Source organism: Salvelinus namaycush, chromosome 7, assembly GCF_016432855.1.
Source record: "Salvelinus namaycush isolate Seneca chromosome 7, SaNama_1.0, whole genome shotgun sequence".
Classification (NCBI taxonomy): domain Eukaryota; kingdom Metazoa; phylum Chordata; class Actinopteri; order Salmoniformes; family Salmonidae; genus Salvelinus; species Salvelinus namaycush.
This window is the reverse complement of record NC_052313.1, coordinates 21,313,148-21,330,034: the sequence shown is the minus strand read 5'-3', so window position 1 is coordinate 21,330,034 and position 16,887 is coordinate 21,313,148. Positions and strand designations below refer to the sequence as shown.

General features: G+C 48.2%; 1 protein-coding gene across 1 annotated transcript in view; it reads right to left on the bottom strand.

Moving 5' to 3' along the window:
* c7h8orf34 (chromosome 7 C8orf34 homolog) overlaps positions 1–16,887 on the bottom strand; it is a 175,516-nt gene that overhangs the window by 105,526 nt on the left and 53,103 nt on the right. The window contains exon 4 of the mRNA XM_038997241.1: positions 541–660. Coding sequence (XP_038853169.1) covers positions 541–660 — 120 coding nt within the window. The remainder of the gene's footprint in view (positions 1–540; positions 661–16,887) is intronic.

The following is a 16,887-nucleotide window of genomic DNA, read 5'->3' as shown; positions in this document are numbered from 1 at the left end:
TAGAGTTTAGGGTACAGTATTAGGGTTTAGGGTACAGTATTATGGTTTAGGGTACAGTATTAGGGTTTGGTTACTAGATGCAATGCTGGACAGGTTCTCCAGAGCCTTGGCTTAAGGGTTTAGGGTACAGTATTAGAGTTTAGGGTACAGTATTAGAGTTTGGGGTACAGTATTAGGGTTTAGGGTACAGTATTAGGGTTTAGGGTACAGTATTAGGGTTTGGTTACTAGATGCACTGCTGGACAGGTTCTCCAGAGCCTTGGCTTCAGGGTTTAGGGTACAGTATTAGGGTTTAGTTATAGACTCACTGCGTGACAGGTTCTCCAGAGCCTTGGCTTCAGGGTTTAGGGTACAGTATTAGGGTTTAGTTACTAGACTCACTGCGTGACAGGTTCTCCAGAGCCTTGGCTTTAGGGTACAGTATTAGGGTTTAGGGTACAGTATTAGGGTTTAGTTACTAGACTCACTGCGTGACAGGTTCTCTAGAGCCTTGGCTTCAGGGTTTAGGGTACAGTATTAGGGTTGAGTTACTAGACTCACTGCGTGACAGGTTCTCCAGAGCCTTGCCCAGCTTCTTGCTCTCCTGCAGGATGTGGTTGAGCTCATCAAAGTCTTTGCTCTCCCTCCACTCCCACGATGGGTGCTCTATGGACCGCGGCACTGAAACACACAAACACACAGAGCAATTTCATTGAAATGTTGTTCAACACTGAAACAAACCATAACTTGAGAAATGAGAAAGTCATTCACTTTTACATACGTCAATAAAGCTTAGATATCAAGAGAAGTTTTCTGTATGGAAAAGCTTTGAGGAAAGTCGATGTATCCCCTCCATGACCACTGGTCTCCCTCAAGGCCTGGAGGACATTACAGCATGATTAACAGATGCAAATGGGACAAACAAAAAGAGGAAATGACCCAGATTTCATTATCATCTCACCAACGTCCTCCAGTGTCCCCTGCCTTAGCTTTGGGCCCCTCTATCTCCCTCTCCATCTCTCGCTCCCTCTAAATCTCTCTCTCTCTGTGATGTTTAATTCATGAATGAAGAGATAGCAATATATAAATGAAATATGGAGGGAGAGGGGGAGAGATATTCTCCTATAGGGATAAAGGAATATACATGTAGTCTTTAACTTAACCCACATCTTATGTGCATCATTATGTTCCTTTACTGAGTGTACACAACATTCAGAACACCTGCCTTTTCCGTGACATAAACTGACCAGGTGAAAGCTATAATCCCTTATTGATGTCACTTGTTAAATCCACTTCAATCAGTGTAGATGAAGGGGAGGAGACAGGTTAAAGAAAGATTTTTAAGCCTTGCGACAATTGAGACATGGATTGTGTATGTATGCCATTCAGAGGGTGAATGGGCAAGATAATTCTGACCTTAGCATTCTGCCCCCCACACACACATGCACACACACACACACAATCTTGGATTACATTAAAGATAATGGAGAGAGATCTATATTTCATCAGGACATACGGTATTAGGTCCTTATGAAAAATACATACCTTTGAAATGATCTGAAATACAGCAGGACATGGGTTGGTGAAAGCAGGGACATTACTAAATGTTCTAGAAAGTCATCTGAAGCAGTAATCTAAAACTAGTTTGATGGATTCTGCCCTTCTATGTTCCTGAGAAGTGAGTGCTGCTCCTGCATACATCACTGTACTGTGTTGTATCTCTGAACATCACTACTGTATGGATGAATACTTTGAATTGCATCAGCCATCTGTGTAAAGTACAGTACTAGATGTGTTCTACAAAGATACAGTGATACCATGTGTTTTGCATCTTTCATGTATGTTTCATGACTGAAATACTCTGGATTACTGGAAGTGTTCTACAGTAGGGGGATATCCATGTTAAGTTATAAACCTGGAGAGTACACAGGTACATAATCTACCTTTTTGACAGTTTGTTTACACAATAACATGGAAGAAAATTAAATGTATTCTACACGAACCAATATCACTCCCTAAAAACACAACTCTATGAAACAATCCTTGGATAGCTTTTCACAATTCACCGATAAAATGGTCCACATTAGAAACCTAAAGGCATAGAAACCATAAATGACTTGATAATACGAAATTAATTCAATTCCATGACAGAATTAAAAATCTATTTCGGACTGATCAATGTAGATATTTTCAAATACACTGAACAAAAATATAAATGCAACATGTAAAGTGTTGGTCCCATGTTTCATGAGCTGAAATAAAAAAAATCACAGAAATGTTCCATACGCACAAAAAGCGTATTTCTCTCAAATGTTTTACTCGAATTTGTTTACATCCCTGTTAGGGAGTGTTTCTCCTTTGCCAAGATAATCCATCCACCTGACAGGTGTGTAGTATGTCTGCAATAAAGCCCTTTTGTGAGGAAAAACTCATTCTGATTGACTCGGACTGGCCCCCCAGTGGGTGTGCTTTTGCCCTCCAAGGCCCACTCCAACCCAGTCATGTGAAATCCATAGATTAGTGCCTAATGAATTTATTACAATTGACTGATTTCCTTATATGAACTGTAACTCAGTAAAATCTTTGAAATTGTTGCATGTTGCATTTTTTATTTTTGTTCAGTATACATACAACTTAAATGTTTCAGATCACAACATTTCTATTTTAATTATTTTGGGTCATCCTATTTGAGTCAGAAAAGGGTATTCATATGATAGGTAAGATATACAAAACCTTGCAGGGAGCATATCCAACTGACAACCTCTTAGAAAAATATAAACTATTTGTAACGGCTTTCTTCCAGGGGTGAAGGAGAGGACCAAAGTGCAGCGCGGCTAGTGTTAAACATGTTTAATACAAACACAAGTGAAACACTACAAACAACCTACAAAATAACAAACGTGCAAAACCGATACAGACCTATCTGGTGCAGACAATCACAGAGACAGGTAACAAACACCCACAAAAACCCAACACAAAACAAGCCTCCTATATATGAGTCTCAATCAGAGACAATGATTACCATCTGTCTCTGATTGAGAACCCACACTAGGCTGACATAGAAACAGACAAACTAGACACACAACATAGAATTCCCACCCAGCTCACGTCCTGACCAACTAAACACATACAAAACAGAAAACAGGTCAGGAACGTGACAGAACCCCCCCCTCAAGGTGCGAACTCCGGGCGCACCCCTAAAACTCAAGGGGAGGGTCTGGGTGGGCATCTGTCCGCGGTGGCGGCTCCGGCGCAGGACGAGGACACCACTCCACCACTGTCTTTGTCCCCCTCCTTAGCGTCCTTTGAGTGGCGACCCTCGCCCACGACCTTGGCCTAAGAATCCTCCCCAAGGCCCCCACATGATTTAGGAGGTAGCTCAGGACAGAGAGGTAGCTCAGGACAGAGAGGTAGCTCCGGACAGAGGGGTAGCTCCGGACAGAGGGGTAGCTCCGGACTGGGTGGCAGCTCATGACTGGGTGGCAGCTCATGACTGGGTGGCAGCTCATGACTGGGTGGCAGCTCATGACTGGGTGGCAGCTCATGACTGGAGGGCAGCTCATGACTGGAGGGCAGCTCATGACTGGAGGGCAGCTCATGACTGGAGGGCAGCTCATGACTGGAGGGCCATGAGGGCAGCTCATGACTGGAGGGCAGCTCATGACTGGAGGGCAGCTCATGACTGGAGGGCAGCTCATGACTGGAGGGCAGCTCATGACTGGAGGGCCATGAGGGCAGCTCATGACTGGAGGGCAGCTCATGACTGGAGGGCAGCTCATGACTGGAGGGCAGCTCATGACTGGAGGGCAGCTCATGACTGGAGGGCAGCTCATGACTGGAGGGCAGCTCATGACTGGAGGGCAGCTCATGACTGGAGGACAGCTCATGACTGGAGGACAGCTCATGACTGGAGGACAGCTCATGACTGGCGGGCAGCTCATGACTGGCGGGCGTCTCTGGCAGCTCCTGACTGGAGGACAGCTCATGACTGGAGGACAGCTCATGACTGGCGGGCAGCTCATGACTGGCGGGCAGCTCATGACTGGCGGGCAGCTCATGACTGGCGGGCGTCTCTGGCGGCTCCTGACTGGCGGGCGTCTCTGGCGGCTCCTGACTGGCGGGCGTCTCTGGCGGCTCCTGACTGGCGGGCGTCTCTGGCGGCTCCTGACTGGCGGGCGTCTCTGGCGGCTCCTGACTGGCGGGCGTCTCTGGCGGCTCCTGACTGGCGGGCGTCTCTGGCGGCTCCTGACTGGCGGGCGTCTCTGGCGGCTCCTGACTGGCGGGCGTCTCTGGCGGCTCCTGACTGGCGGGCGTCTCTGGCGGCTCCTGACTGGCTGGCGTCTCTGGCGGCTCCTGACTGACGGACGGCTCTAGCGGCTCCTGACTGACGGACGGCTCTACTGGCTCGTGGCAGACGGACGACTCAGACGGCGCTGGGCAGACAGATGGCTCCGACGGCGCTGGGCAGACAGATGGCTCCGACGGCGCTGGGCAGACAGATGGCTCCGACGGCGCTGGGCAGACGGATGGCTCCGACGGCGCTGGGCAGACGGATGGCTCCGACGGCGCTGGGCAGACGGATGGCTCCGACGGCGCTGGGCAGACGGATGGCTCCGACGGCGCTGGGCAGGCAGGCAGCTCAGACGGCGCTGGGCAGGCAGGCAGCTCAGACGGCGCTGGGCTGACGGATGGCTCAGACGGCGCTGGGCAGACGGATGGCTCAGACGGCGCTGGGCAGGCAGGCGGCTCAGACGGCGCTGGGCAGGCAGGCAGCTCAGACGGCGCTGGGCAGGCAGGCAGCTCAGACGGCGCTGGGCAGGCAGGCAGCTCAGACGGCGCTGGGCAGGCAGGCAGCTCAGACGGCGCTGGGCTGACGGATGGCTCAGACGGCGCTGGGCAGACGGATGGCTCAGACGGCGCTGGGCAGGCAGGCAGCTCAGACGGCGCTGGGCAGGCAGGCAGCTCAGACGGCGCTGGGCAGGCAGGCAGCTCAGACGGCGCTGGGCAGGCGGGCAGCTCAGACGGCGCTGGGCAGGCGGGCAGCTCAGACGGCGCTGGGCAGGCGGGCAGCTCAGACGGCGCTGGGCAGGCGGGCAGCTCAGACGGCGCTGGGCAGGCGGGCAGCTCAGACGGCGCTGGGCAGGCGGGCAGCTCAGACGGCGCTGGGCAGGCGGGCAGCTCAGACGGCGCTGGGCAGGCGGGCAGCTCAGACGGCGCTGGGCAGGCGGGCAGCTCAGACGGCGCTGGGCAGGCGGGCAGCTCAGACGGCGCTGGGCAGGCGGGCAGCTCAGACGGCGCTGGGCAGGCGGGCAGCTCAGACGGCGCTGGGCAGGCGGGCAGCTCAGACGGCGCTGGGCAGGCGGGCAGCTCAGACGGCGCTGGGCAGGCGGGCAGCTCAGACGGCGCTGGGCAGGCGGGCAGCTCAGACGGCGCTGGGCAGGCGGGCAGCTCAGACGGCGCTGGGCAGGCGGGCAGCTCAGACGGCGCTGGGCAGGCGGGCAGCTCAGACGGCGCTGGGCAGACGGGCAGTTCAGGCGCCGCTGGGCAGACGGGCAGTTCAGGCGCCGCTGGGCAGACGGCAGACTCTGGCCGGTTGAGACGCACTATAGGCCTGATGCGTGGTGCCGGAACTGGAGGTACCGGGCTGAGGGCACGCACCTCAGGGCGAGTGCGGGGAGGAGGAACAGGGCTCTGGTGATGCACTGGAAGCCTGGTGCGTGGTGTAGGCACTGGTGGTACTGGGCTGGGGCGGGAAGGTGGCGCCGGATATACCGGACCGTGAAGGAGGACACGCGCTCTTGAGCACCGAGCCTCTCCAACCTTACCAGGTTGAATGGTCCCCGTAGCCCTGCCAGTGCGGCGAGGTGGAATAGCCCGCACTGGGCTATGCAGGCGAACCGGGGACACCACCTGTAAGGCTGGTGCCATGTACGCCGGCCCGAGGAGACGTACTGGAGGCCAGATACGTTGGGCCGGCTTCATGACATCCAGCTCGATGCCCAACCTAGCCCTCCCAGTGCGGCAAGGTGGAATAGCCCGCACTGGACTAAGCACGCGTACTGGGGACACCGTGCGCTTTACCGCATAACACGGTGTCTGACCAGTACGACGCCCTCTCACTCCACGGTAAGCCCGGGGAGTTGGCTCAGGTATCCAACCCGGCTTCGCCACACTCCCCTTTAGCCCCCCCCCCAAGAAATTTTTGGGTGAGCCTCTCGGGTTTCCAGCCACTCTGCCTTGCAAGCGCCTCATAATGCCGCCTCTCCGCTTTTGATGCCTCCAGCTCCGCTTTGGGACGGCGACACTCCTCTGGCTCTGCCCAGGGTCCTTCTCCGTCCAGAATCTCCTCCCATGTCCATTCCTCCTTGTACTGCTGCTGCTGTTGCTGCTGCCCGTTGCCACGCTGCTTGGTCCGGGTTTGGTGGGTGTTTCTGTAACGGCTTTCTTCCAGGGGTGAAGGAGAGGACCAAAGTGCAGCGCGGCTAGTGTTAAACATGTTTAATACAAACACAAGTGAAACACTACAAACAACCTACAAAATAACAAACGTGCAAAACCGATACAGACCTATCTGGTGCAGACAATCACAGAGACAGGTAACAAACACCCACAAAAACCCAACACAAAACAAGCCTCCTATATATGAGTCTCAATCAGAGACAATGATTACCATCTGTCTCTGATTGAGAACCCACACTAGGCTGACATAGAAACAGACAAACTAGACACACAACATAGAATTCCCACCCAGCTCACGTCCTGACCAACTAAACACATACAAAACAACAGAAAACAGGTCAGGAACGTGACACTATTAAAACCAAGACCTAGAATTAAATGATATTGGCACAAAATGGAAGGACTGTTGGAACATAGCTAATACAATTACAGTTAATGAAAATGTACGCTTAATCCTGCATAAACTAATGTATATAATTGATTATACAAGAGACAAAATTCACAAATTCAACAGCACAACGACAGAGTCATGTCTTAAGAGTAAAACTAAGAAAAAACATATACTTAAAAACTGGAAATCAACCAATTCTCCACCGTTAAGACAATAGAGAAATCATATGCTTCATTATCTAAATATTGAAAGAGCGTTGGCGGCGAAGAGAAACAAAATGGTGCAATTTGAGGACATTTGACAGAGTATATTTGACAAAATATGTTGTATTTTGTATGAGTATGTTCTTTTTTTTTTTAAATAATAATAATCTTACCAAAAAAATAAACACTACTTGTTTTCCTATGGAGAGAAAAAATCTATTCTGGCTTTTCTGCAGTGTAACATATTTCATTGCTCGAAGTGAGGAATAGGCACAAATAATATTTTCACAAACGGTTATTTTTGTTGTTAGTTTTCTTGTTTCTTGAAATGAATAGAGTGATTCACCCATAATCATTGTACCTAGAGTACAAGAATATATGTAATATATCTTAGACCTCGCTGTCACGACTTCCGCCGAAGTTGGTGCCTCTCCTTGTTCGGGCGGCGTTCGGCGGTCGACGTCACCGGCTTTCTAGCTTCCACCGAAAAAATGAAGTCAGCAGGTGCACCCAGTCCTCCATTACCAGTGGAGGAGCGCGTCCGGGCCTGATTAGAGAGGTCACAGCTCCACTATGTATGATAACGCAGGGGGGTCATGAGGATAGAATTAGTCTCTTCCTGATCGATTCTCCTGCGTTTCCTGTGGTGTTGGGGCTTCCCTGATTGGCCTATCATGACCCCACTATTTCGTGGCAACAGAAGGCTCTCAAGGGATGGTCACGTCAGTGCTCAGGGAGGTGTATAGGTGTTTCCATAGGTGCAACTACGGTGGAAAGTCCAAACCAGGTCTCCACCATGCACATCCCCCCTGAATATGCCGATTTGGCTCTCGCCTTCTGTAAAAAGAAGGCGACTCAACTACTACCCCATCGACGGGGGGATTGTGCGATAAATCTCCTGGTAGACGCAGCACTTCCCAGGAGTCACGTGTATCCTCTGTCACAGGAGGAGACTGCGGCTATGGAAACATATGTCTCAGAATCTCTGGGACAGGAATACATTCGGCCTTCCACTTCACCTGCCTCCTATAGTTTCTTTTTTGTGAAGAAGAAGGATGGAGGTTTACGCCATTGTACATTGACTATGTCCCTGGTGCGCAAGGTGCCTGGTCGACTGTTGGAGCATGACCTGTATGTCAAGGCTGAAAAATGTCTGTTCTTCCAACAGTCCGTCTCCTTCCTAGGGTACTGCCTGTCCACGTTAGGGGTGGAGATGGAGAATGACCGCATTTCAACCGTGCGTAATTGGCCGACTCCAAATACGGTAAAGGAAGTGCAGCGGTTCTTAGGGTTTGCCAACTACTACCGGGGGTTTATCTGGGGCTTTGGTCAGGTAGCGGCTCCCATTACCTCCTTGCTGAAGAGGGGACCGGTGCGACTGCAGTGGTCAGCTGGGGCGGACAGGGCTTTTGGTCACCTGAAGGCTCTGTTTACCTCGGCTCCCGTGCTGGCTCATCCTGATCCATCCTTGGCATTCATAGTAGGGGTGGACGCATCCGAGGCTGGGATAGGAGCTGTGCTGTCTTAGCGCTCGGGTACGCCACCAAAGCTCCGCCCCTGTGCTTTGTTTTCGAAGAAGCTCAGCCCGGCGGAGCGAAACTATGATGTGGAGGACCGGGAGCTGTTGGCTGTTGTCAAGGCCCTGAAGGCGTGGAGGCATTGGCTTGAGGGGGCCAAACACCCTTTCCTCATTTGGACTGACTACCACAAGCTGGAGTACATCCGGGCGGCGAGGAGAATGAACCCTCGCCAGGCAAGGTGAGCCATGTTTTTCACCCGTTTTGTATTCACCCTATCCTACAGACCAAGTTCCCAGAACGCTAAGGCAGATGCACTCTCCCGGATGTATGACACAGGGGAGCGGTCCAAGGATCCCACTCCCATGCTTCCGGCTTCTTGCCTGGTGGCACCGGTGGTATGGGAGGCTGATGCGGACATTGAGCGGGCGTTACGTACGGAGCCCACTCCCACCCAGTGTCCAGTTGGGCGTCTGTACGTTCCGTCTGATGTCCGTGATCGATTGATCTGTTGGGCCCATACATCACCCTCCTCTGGTCATCCTGGCATCGGTCAGACAGTGCGCTGTCTTAGTAGGAAGTACTGGTGGCCCACTTTAGCTAAGGACGTGAGAGTTTATGTGTCCTCCTGCTCGGTGTGCGCCCAGTGCAAGGCACCGGATCTTCCTCCGTCACAAGGAAACACCACGATTCTGGTCGTTGTGGATCGGTTTTCTAAGTCCTGCCGTCTCCTTCCTTCGCCGGTCTCCCTACAGCCCTACAGACTGAGGAGGCCCTGTTTACACTCGTCGTCCGACACTACGGGGTGCCTGAAGATATAGTGTCTGATCAGGGTCTCCAGTTCACATCGAGGGTCTGGAGGGCGTTCATGGAACGTCTGGGGGTCTCGGTCAGCCTAACCTCAGGGTTTCACCCCAAGAGTAATGGGCAGGTGGAGAGAGTTAACCAGGATGTGGGTAGGTTTCTGCGGTCCTATTGCCAGGACGGCCGGGGGAGTGGGTGGCTTTCATCCCCTGGGCAGAGATGGCCCAAAACTCCCTCCGCCACTCCTATACTAACCTGTCTCTGTTTCAATGTGTACTAGGTTATCAGCCGGTCCTGGCACCATGGCATCAGAGCCAGATCGAGGCACCTGCGGTGGATGAATGGTTTCGGCGCTCAAAAGAGACATGGGACGCTGCCCATGTGCTCCTGCAACGGGCCAGCAGGCGACAGAAGATGAGAGCCGACCGCCACCACAGTGAGGCCCTGGTGTATGCACCGGGGGACCGGGTCTGGCTCTCGACACGAAACCTGCCCCTTCGCCTGCCCTGCCGGAAGCTGGCTCCGCGATTTGTGGGGCCATTTAAAGTCCTGAGGCGATTGAACGAGGTATGTTATAGGTTACAGCTTCCCCCTGATTACCGTATTAACCCCTCGTTCCATGTGTCTCTCCTCAGGCCGGTGGTGGCTGGTCCGCTCCAGCAGTCTGAGGTGCGGGAGGTTCCTCCGCCCCCTCTGGACATCGAGAGGGCCCTGGCGTATACTGTGCGAGCCATCATGGACTCAAGGCGTCATTCGAGGGTCCTTCAGTACCTCGTGGAGTGGGAAGGGTACGGTCTGGAGGAGAGATGCTGGGTGCCGGTGGAGGACATCCTGGACCCTTCCTTACTGCAGGAATTTCACCGTCTCCACCCAGATCGCCCTGCGCCTCGTCCTCCGGGTTGTCCCCGAGGCCGGTGTCGGCGCGCTGCTGGAGCCGTACGTAAAGGGGGGGTACTGTCACGACTTCCGCCGAAGTTGGTGCCTCTCCTTCTTCGTTCGGCGGTCGACGTCACCGGCTTTCTAGCTTCCACCGATCTACATTTCTTTTTCTATGTTGTTTTGTCTTGATTGTACACACCTGGTTCCCATTACGTTATAATCTATTCCTTATTTAACCCTCTGGTTCCCACATGGTTTTGTGCGTGTTTGTTCTTTGTTTAGTGTTCAAGACTTCTGTGAGCTGGTGTGTTTTTCCCTGAGTGGAAATCATTTTTGTTTCTTTTTTCGAGTAAAGTATGTCTTTTACTCAGTTATGTGTCCTGCGCCTGGACTTCGTTAGGACTTCGTCATAACCGCTGCACATTGACACTTGACACTCGCCCTGCAGTCAGGAGAAGAAAAGGCAAGCTACCGTAGTTTCATTTTCTTGTAAATGTTTTCTCTGGCATGGCATAGGAAAAGACATGAGAATGGAATGTTGATCAATGACATAACAAGAGATGACGGTTAATTGTTGTAACAATTTATTGGTCAAAATCAACTGTTTTAGTCAATGAGACTAAATTACATACTGTTGAAATACATTCAATTTATTTTTCTTTTCATATTGCTAAACATTATCCACTCTTCAACACCAGCGTGAAAGATACTGGGGCTGTTGAATACTGACCTGGAGGAAATCTAAGATCTCATTCAGGGTTGGCTGCAGAGGAAGACCATGTTGGTCCCGTGTGGCTCAGTTGGTAGAGCATGGCGCTTGCAACGCCAGGGTTGTGGGTTCATTTCCCACGGGGGGACCAGGGTTCAATTCCCACGGGGGGACCAGGATGAATATGTATGAACTATGTATGAAATTTGTAAGTCGCTCTGGATAAGAGCGTCTGCTAAATGACTTAAATGTAAATGTGATAAGCAGACAACAGGATGTCAGATGGGCCCAGTTGCATTACCCGATGGTGAAAAGTGAAGTCATCTTCTGGCCACATGGTTGTGTAAATGCTGCTGTAAAGAAGACAGGACTGTCAGCGATGTGAGAGAGGTACTACACCTTAATGATATGGCCAGTCAGGCACATGCACAGATAGAGTCTAAGGGGCACTGGAGCACCTGCCCTTTGTGCCTATTATTAAAACTGTGCCCTTTTGATTGGTGGTGTTTTTTAAACTCATTTATTTTCTCTCGTTACTTTAAATGTAACAAATTGCCCATCAAACTAGATGTTCTCATAAACTCATGAATATTTTAAAAAGTCCCCTCCAACGCCCTTCAACCTGCATGGACGAGTGATCTACAGCGCTGGGTGGGGAGTTTGAAATGATTACTGCCAGTAGTAGGTTACTACCATGTGTCGTCTCAGGATCAGGGACAGGAAAAAGGGCAACTGCAGTTTGACTGTTTGTCAGCAGCAGAACAGACTTAAATCAAGTAAAGACTTGTTAGCTTGTTTTGAAAGCATAACTAACTAGCTGATTCATCTGCATTTGGGATGATCAACTGACATAGACCACCACAGTAGTGATTCTAGCAAAGATACTTTTACTACCTCCCTTTCATCTGTGGTTCTAGCTTGTTTACCCTACAATATGTGGTGAGTGAGTGTGGCTTTGTTTTTACTTTGATCACCTCCCCCATTAAAGGTCTGTTCACGACCCTGTGGCTAGTCTACATTATTATGCCGTCTGAGGGACATTTTGGGAAGTAGCTTAACTTGGGTGACAATAACAAATCTCCATTATTTTCACAACATAATTAACAAAAACTGTAAGGTGCAAAATGATTACATGAAAATGTCATGGTATGCATTCGGTCAAATGTTTCGCTTTTTTGTTGGTGACCTACTTTTTGATCATATGCACATTTTACAGAGAGGATTTAAGAGACTTAAAATAGTCAAGGAAAAGGACATCCTAAACAAACTGCTCATCAACAGATTCCCAAAATAACCAGGGCATCCCTTCATCACCTGCATTCCTGATGTGGATTCTGCTGCCTTGGAGGTTGGATGGTACCTAAGACAGTGATGTGTTTTGGGTCCCAGACACAGTCCTCTTCTAGACCACTCTTCACCATACCACAGTTAGGAGGAACCCAGGCGGTGTCGTAACCGTTCTCATGCCAGGTTGTCCGCAGAGGATGATCCTGACAGTCAATTCTTTTCACCTTGCCCACATTGACTTTGACTCGGATGACAACCCTCTGATGTTCAGGAAGCTCCAGGGGGTACCTGCTTGCCTTCTTCATGTCCCGACTGAGGTACACTCCACGTCCCAACATACCACCAGGAGACGGACGAAAACCAGAGGCCCTAATTTTCCCTGCCGCCTGCTTAGAGGTGCCGTGGTACATGACGTAGGTTTTGCCATCTTGTGGTTCAGATTGGCCCAGTCGCACTACCCCAGAGGGAAGAGTGAAGTCATCTTCTGCCCACATGTTTGTGTAAATGCTGCTGTAAAGAAGACAAGACTGTCAGCGATGTGAGAGAGGTACTACACCCTAATGATATGGCCAGTCAGGCACATGCTCAGATGGAGTCCTAGGGGCACTGGAGCACCTGCCCTTTGTCCCTACTATTAAAAAGTGCCCTTTTGATTAATGTTGTTTTTAAAATTAATTAATTTTCTCTCTTGTTACTTTAATTGTAACAAATTGTCCATCAAACTAGATGTTCTCATGAATCTTGAAAAAAGTCCCCTCCCCGCCCTTCTACCTGCATGGAGGAGTGATCTACAGCTCCGGGTGGTGAGTTTGAAATGATTACTGCCAGTAGTAGGTTACTTAGGGTTGCTACCATGTGTCGTCTCAGGATCAGGGACAGGAAAAAGGGCAACTGCAGTTTGACTGTTTGTCAGCAGCAGAACAGACTTAAATCAAGTAAAGACTAGTTAGCTTGTTTTGAAAGCATAACTAACTAGCTGATTCATCTACATTTGGGATGATCAACTGACATAGACCACCACAGTAGTGATTCTAGCAAAGATACTTTTACTACCTCCCTTTCATCTGTGGTTCTAGCTTGTTTACCCTACAATATGTGGTGAGTGAGTGTGGCTTTTTTAAACTTTGAGCACCTCCCCCATTAAAGGTCTGTTCACGACCCTGTGGCTAGTCTACATTATTATGCCGGGTAGAAGTTGAACTTTTATGGGTGACGGTAACAAATATCCATTCTTTTCACAACATTAAAAACAAATTCATTTTTATATGAAAATTGTCACGGATCCCTCCGGAACTGTCATTACACACACCTGGCCCCTATTCCCATTGATTAGTAATTGTATAAGTGTGCCCTTTGTTCACCATTGTCCTGTCGATTATTGTTCCAACGTCCTTTGGTCGTGTGAGTACCTGTGATGTGTTTTGGCTTTCGTGCCACGTATATTGTGCAGATGATTACGTGTCTCATCCCGTGTGATAATCATTGTGTATTTATTCAAGGTACTCCTCGCTCTTTTGTTTGGGTCTCAACCCTGTGTTTGGTTTACGTGTTTGTTTGGTTTTCGTCCCCGTGCCTGTACACGTCACACTGTAATTTGGGTAAATACAGTTTTAAAACTATTACGCATTCCTGAGCCTGTCTCCCAACCCTTTATACCGACGTGACAAAAATGTCATGGTATGCATTCGGTCAATTGCTTAGCTTTTTTGTTGGTGACCTACTCTTTGATCATATGCACATTTTACAGAGAGGATTTAAGAGACTTAAAATAGTAAAAGCAAAGGACATCCTAAACAACCTGCTCATCAACAGATTCCCCAAATAACAAAAAGGCAATGTTGGAATGTCAGAAACAAAATGTAAAACTTAACAAGTTTGATCAAGATTAGTTGGATAAAGTACTTACCTAATGACAGAGCTGGATGTCTAGATTATGTTGATCTCAGCGTACAGGTAAGGTAGAGTGATTCAACGGATTACTTTATACCAGTTCTAGAGGAAGTCATGACAATGACGTGCGGTTAATATGCAAAGAATGAGGTTCTAGTTGTACATTTTGATTCCCATCAAACAGGTTATCACATGACCAAGGTACATATAAGGATGAAAGGGGGCAGATTTACTAATAGTTTACACCCTCCTCTCTCTCTCTCTCAGATGCAGAGATCCTATGTATGTTTCATGACTGAAATCCACTAAGACACAAACAATGGACTCCAAATAGGATTAGGGTATCCTGTGGGCATGTAGGGCGTTTCACTTGGAACGCCAGGATTGTGGATTTTCTTCCCGCTAAACAGCCATCACTACCAAATCCGAGGCGGCGTCCTATAGACATAGATTAGGAATCACTAGCCACTTGAATAATGTTCTGTATCTAGCATTACTCATCTCATTTGTATAAACTGCACTCCACACTATTCTATGTTATCTTATTCACTTTGTAATTGTGAACGCCAGGATTGTGGGTTTGATTACTGCTGGGCCACCGATACCATTATTTGCACAGAAAAAAGCATCTGCGAAATGGCAAGAGCCTGTAAAGGTGTATCTCCACCCATTATATTCTGGTGTAGAGAGGAGCACAGCTCTGTCTCTTCAATGACAGACTGGCAGTTGAGAAATAGTGTTGGATATTGGAAAAGCTTCAGGAACCGAGAGAAAAACAGCAGAGTGAAGGCCACAATTGAACTTAATTCTGACCTTACCATACACTTCACACTTGTAAATCGTAGCCTAGTGGAAACCAATATCTATATTGTTATTAAGCTGTGTAAAATGATGGTTGATGATGTGTCTGGCTGCTTTTCAGATACATTTTTGTACATTTGAATGTTACAGAAATAGGACCTAGGCCTAGCGTTTGAGCGAGCAAGAGACAACATTCATTTGATGGCGAACCGTGATCCTATTAACTCGAATGCCCAGCATGGAGAGAAGGAGAACTGCTCTTTATCAGGGACTCACGGGGCTCATTTGATGCAGCAGGAAAATTCTCAGCAACAAAAAAAAATCAAGTAAAGATCTGACATCTGTAGTAATAATCCATCAAACACACACAAACAGAGTTTTGGATTACATGAGCAGTTCTGTTAGTAGACTTTACTGTCTGACGATAATGGAGAGAGATCTATATTCATCGGGACATACAGTAGAAAGTCATCTGAAGCAGTAATCTAAAACTAGTTTGATGGATTCTGTCCTTCTATGTTCCTGAGAAGTGTGCTGCTCCTGCATACATCACTGTACTGTGTTGTATCTCTGAACATCACTACTGTATGGATGAATACTTTGAATTGCATCAGCCATCTGTGTAAAGTACAGTACTAGACGTGTTCTACAAAGATACAGAGATACCATGTGTTATGCATGTTTCATGTATATGTTTCATGACTGAAATACACTGGATTACTAGAAGTGTTCTACAGTAGGGGGATATCCATGTTAAGTTTATAAACCTGGAGAGTACACAGGTATGTAATCTACCTTTTTGACATTTTGTTTTGAGGAAGAATAAGAGGATTTTATCTGTTTTTTAGTGTAAATTAATTGCCTACATGATTCACACGGTGTCTTAACACACACAAGTTAGCAGACTCATGTTTAGTCTTTGCTGTTCTTTCTGCTCTTTCCTTCCTCTATCTATTTTTCTCTTCTTTCCATTATAATCGTCAACTGTAACAGTGACATAGAAAGACTAGAAACAAACGAGAAATTACATATTACACATGTGCTGTATGTTAACCGTATGTTGATGCCTTTATTTCCTGGGAGATGAAGCTATTAAATATTATTATAAAAGATGAGATTGTGCTGCCGTGATGATCATGATTTCTAGCTGGTATTGAACATATTTTACTGCTCAATGTACGCAATAGGCACACATATTGTAACGGTCGTCGTAATCCTCCTCCTCGGACGAGGAGGAGAGGCGAAAAGGATCAGACCAATATGCGGAGTGGTTTGTGTCCATGTTTATTTATTAATAAAAATAACCGGAACACTAATGAAACAAAAATGACAAAAGAGAAACGAACCGACAAACAGTCCCGTGTGGCACGAATACAGACACGAGATACAAACACCCACAAAACACACGTGAATCCCAGGCTGCCTAAGTATGATTCTCAATCAGGGACAACGATTGACAGCTGTCTCTGATTGAGAATCATACCCGGCCCGAACACAAACATCCCAACATAGAAATAACACATCGACAACCCACCCCAACTCACGCCCTGACCAACTAAAATAATACAAGAAAAAGGAAAAACAGGTCAGGAACGTGACACATATTATTTACACAAATGACTATTATTTTGTTTGTTGAAATGAATAGAGTGATTCACCCATAATCATTGTACCTACAGTATATTAATAAATAGATTATCATATTTTTTCTTGATCTCTTAGACCTCACCCTGGAGTCAGGAGAAAAGGCGAGCTACCGTAGTTTTGTTTTCTTGTAAATGTTCTCTCTGTCATGGCATAGGAAAAGTCATGAGAATGGAATGTTGATCAATGACATAACAAGAGATGACGGTTTATTGTTGTAACAATTTATTGGCCAAAATCAACTGTTGTAGTAAATTAGTCTAAATTACATACTTTTGAAATACATTCAATGTATTTTTATTTTCATAATTTCACACGTAAACA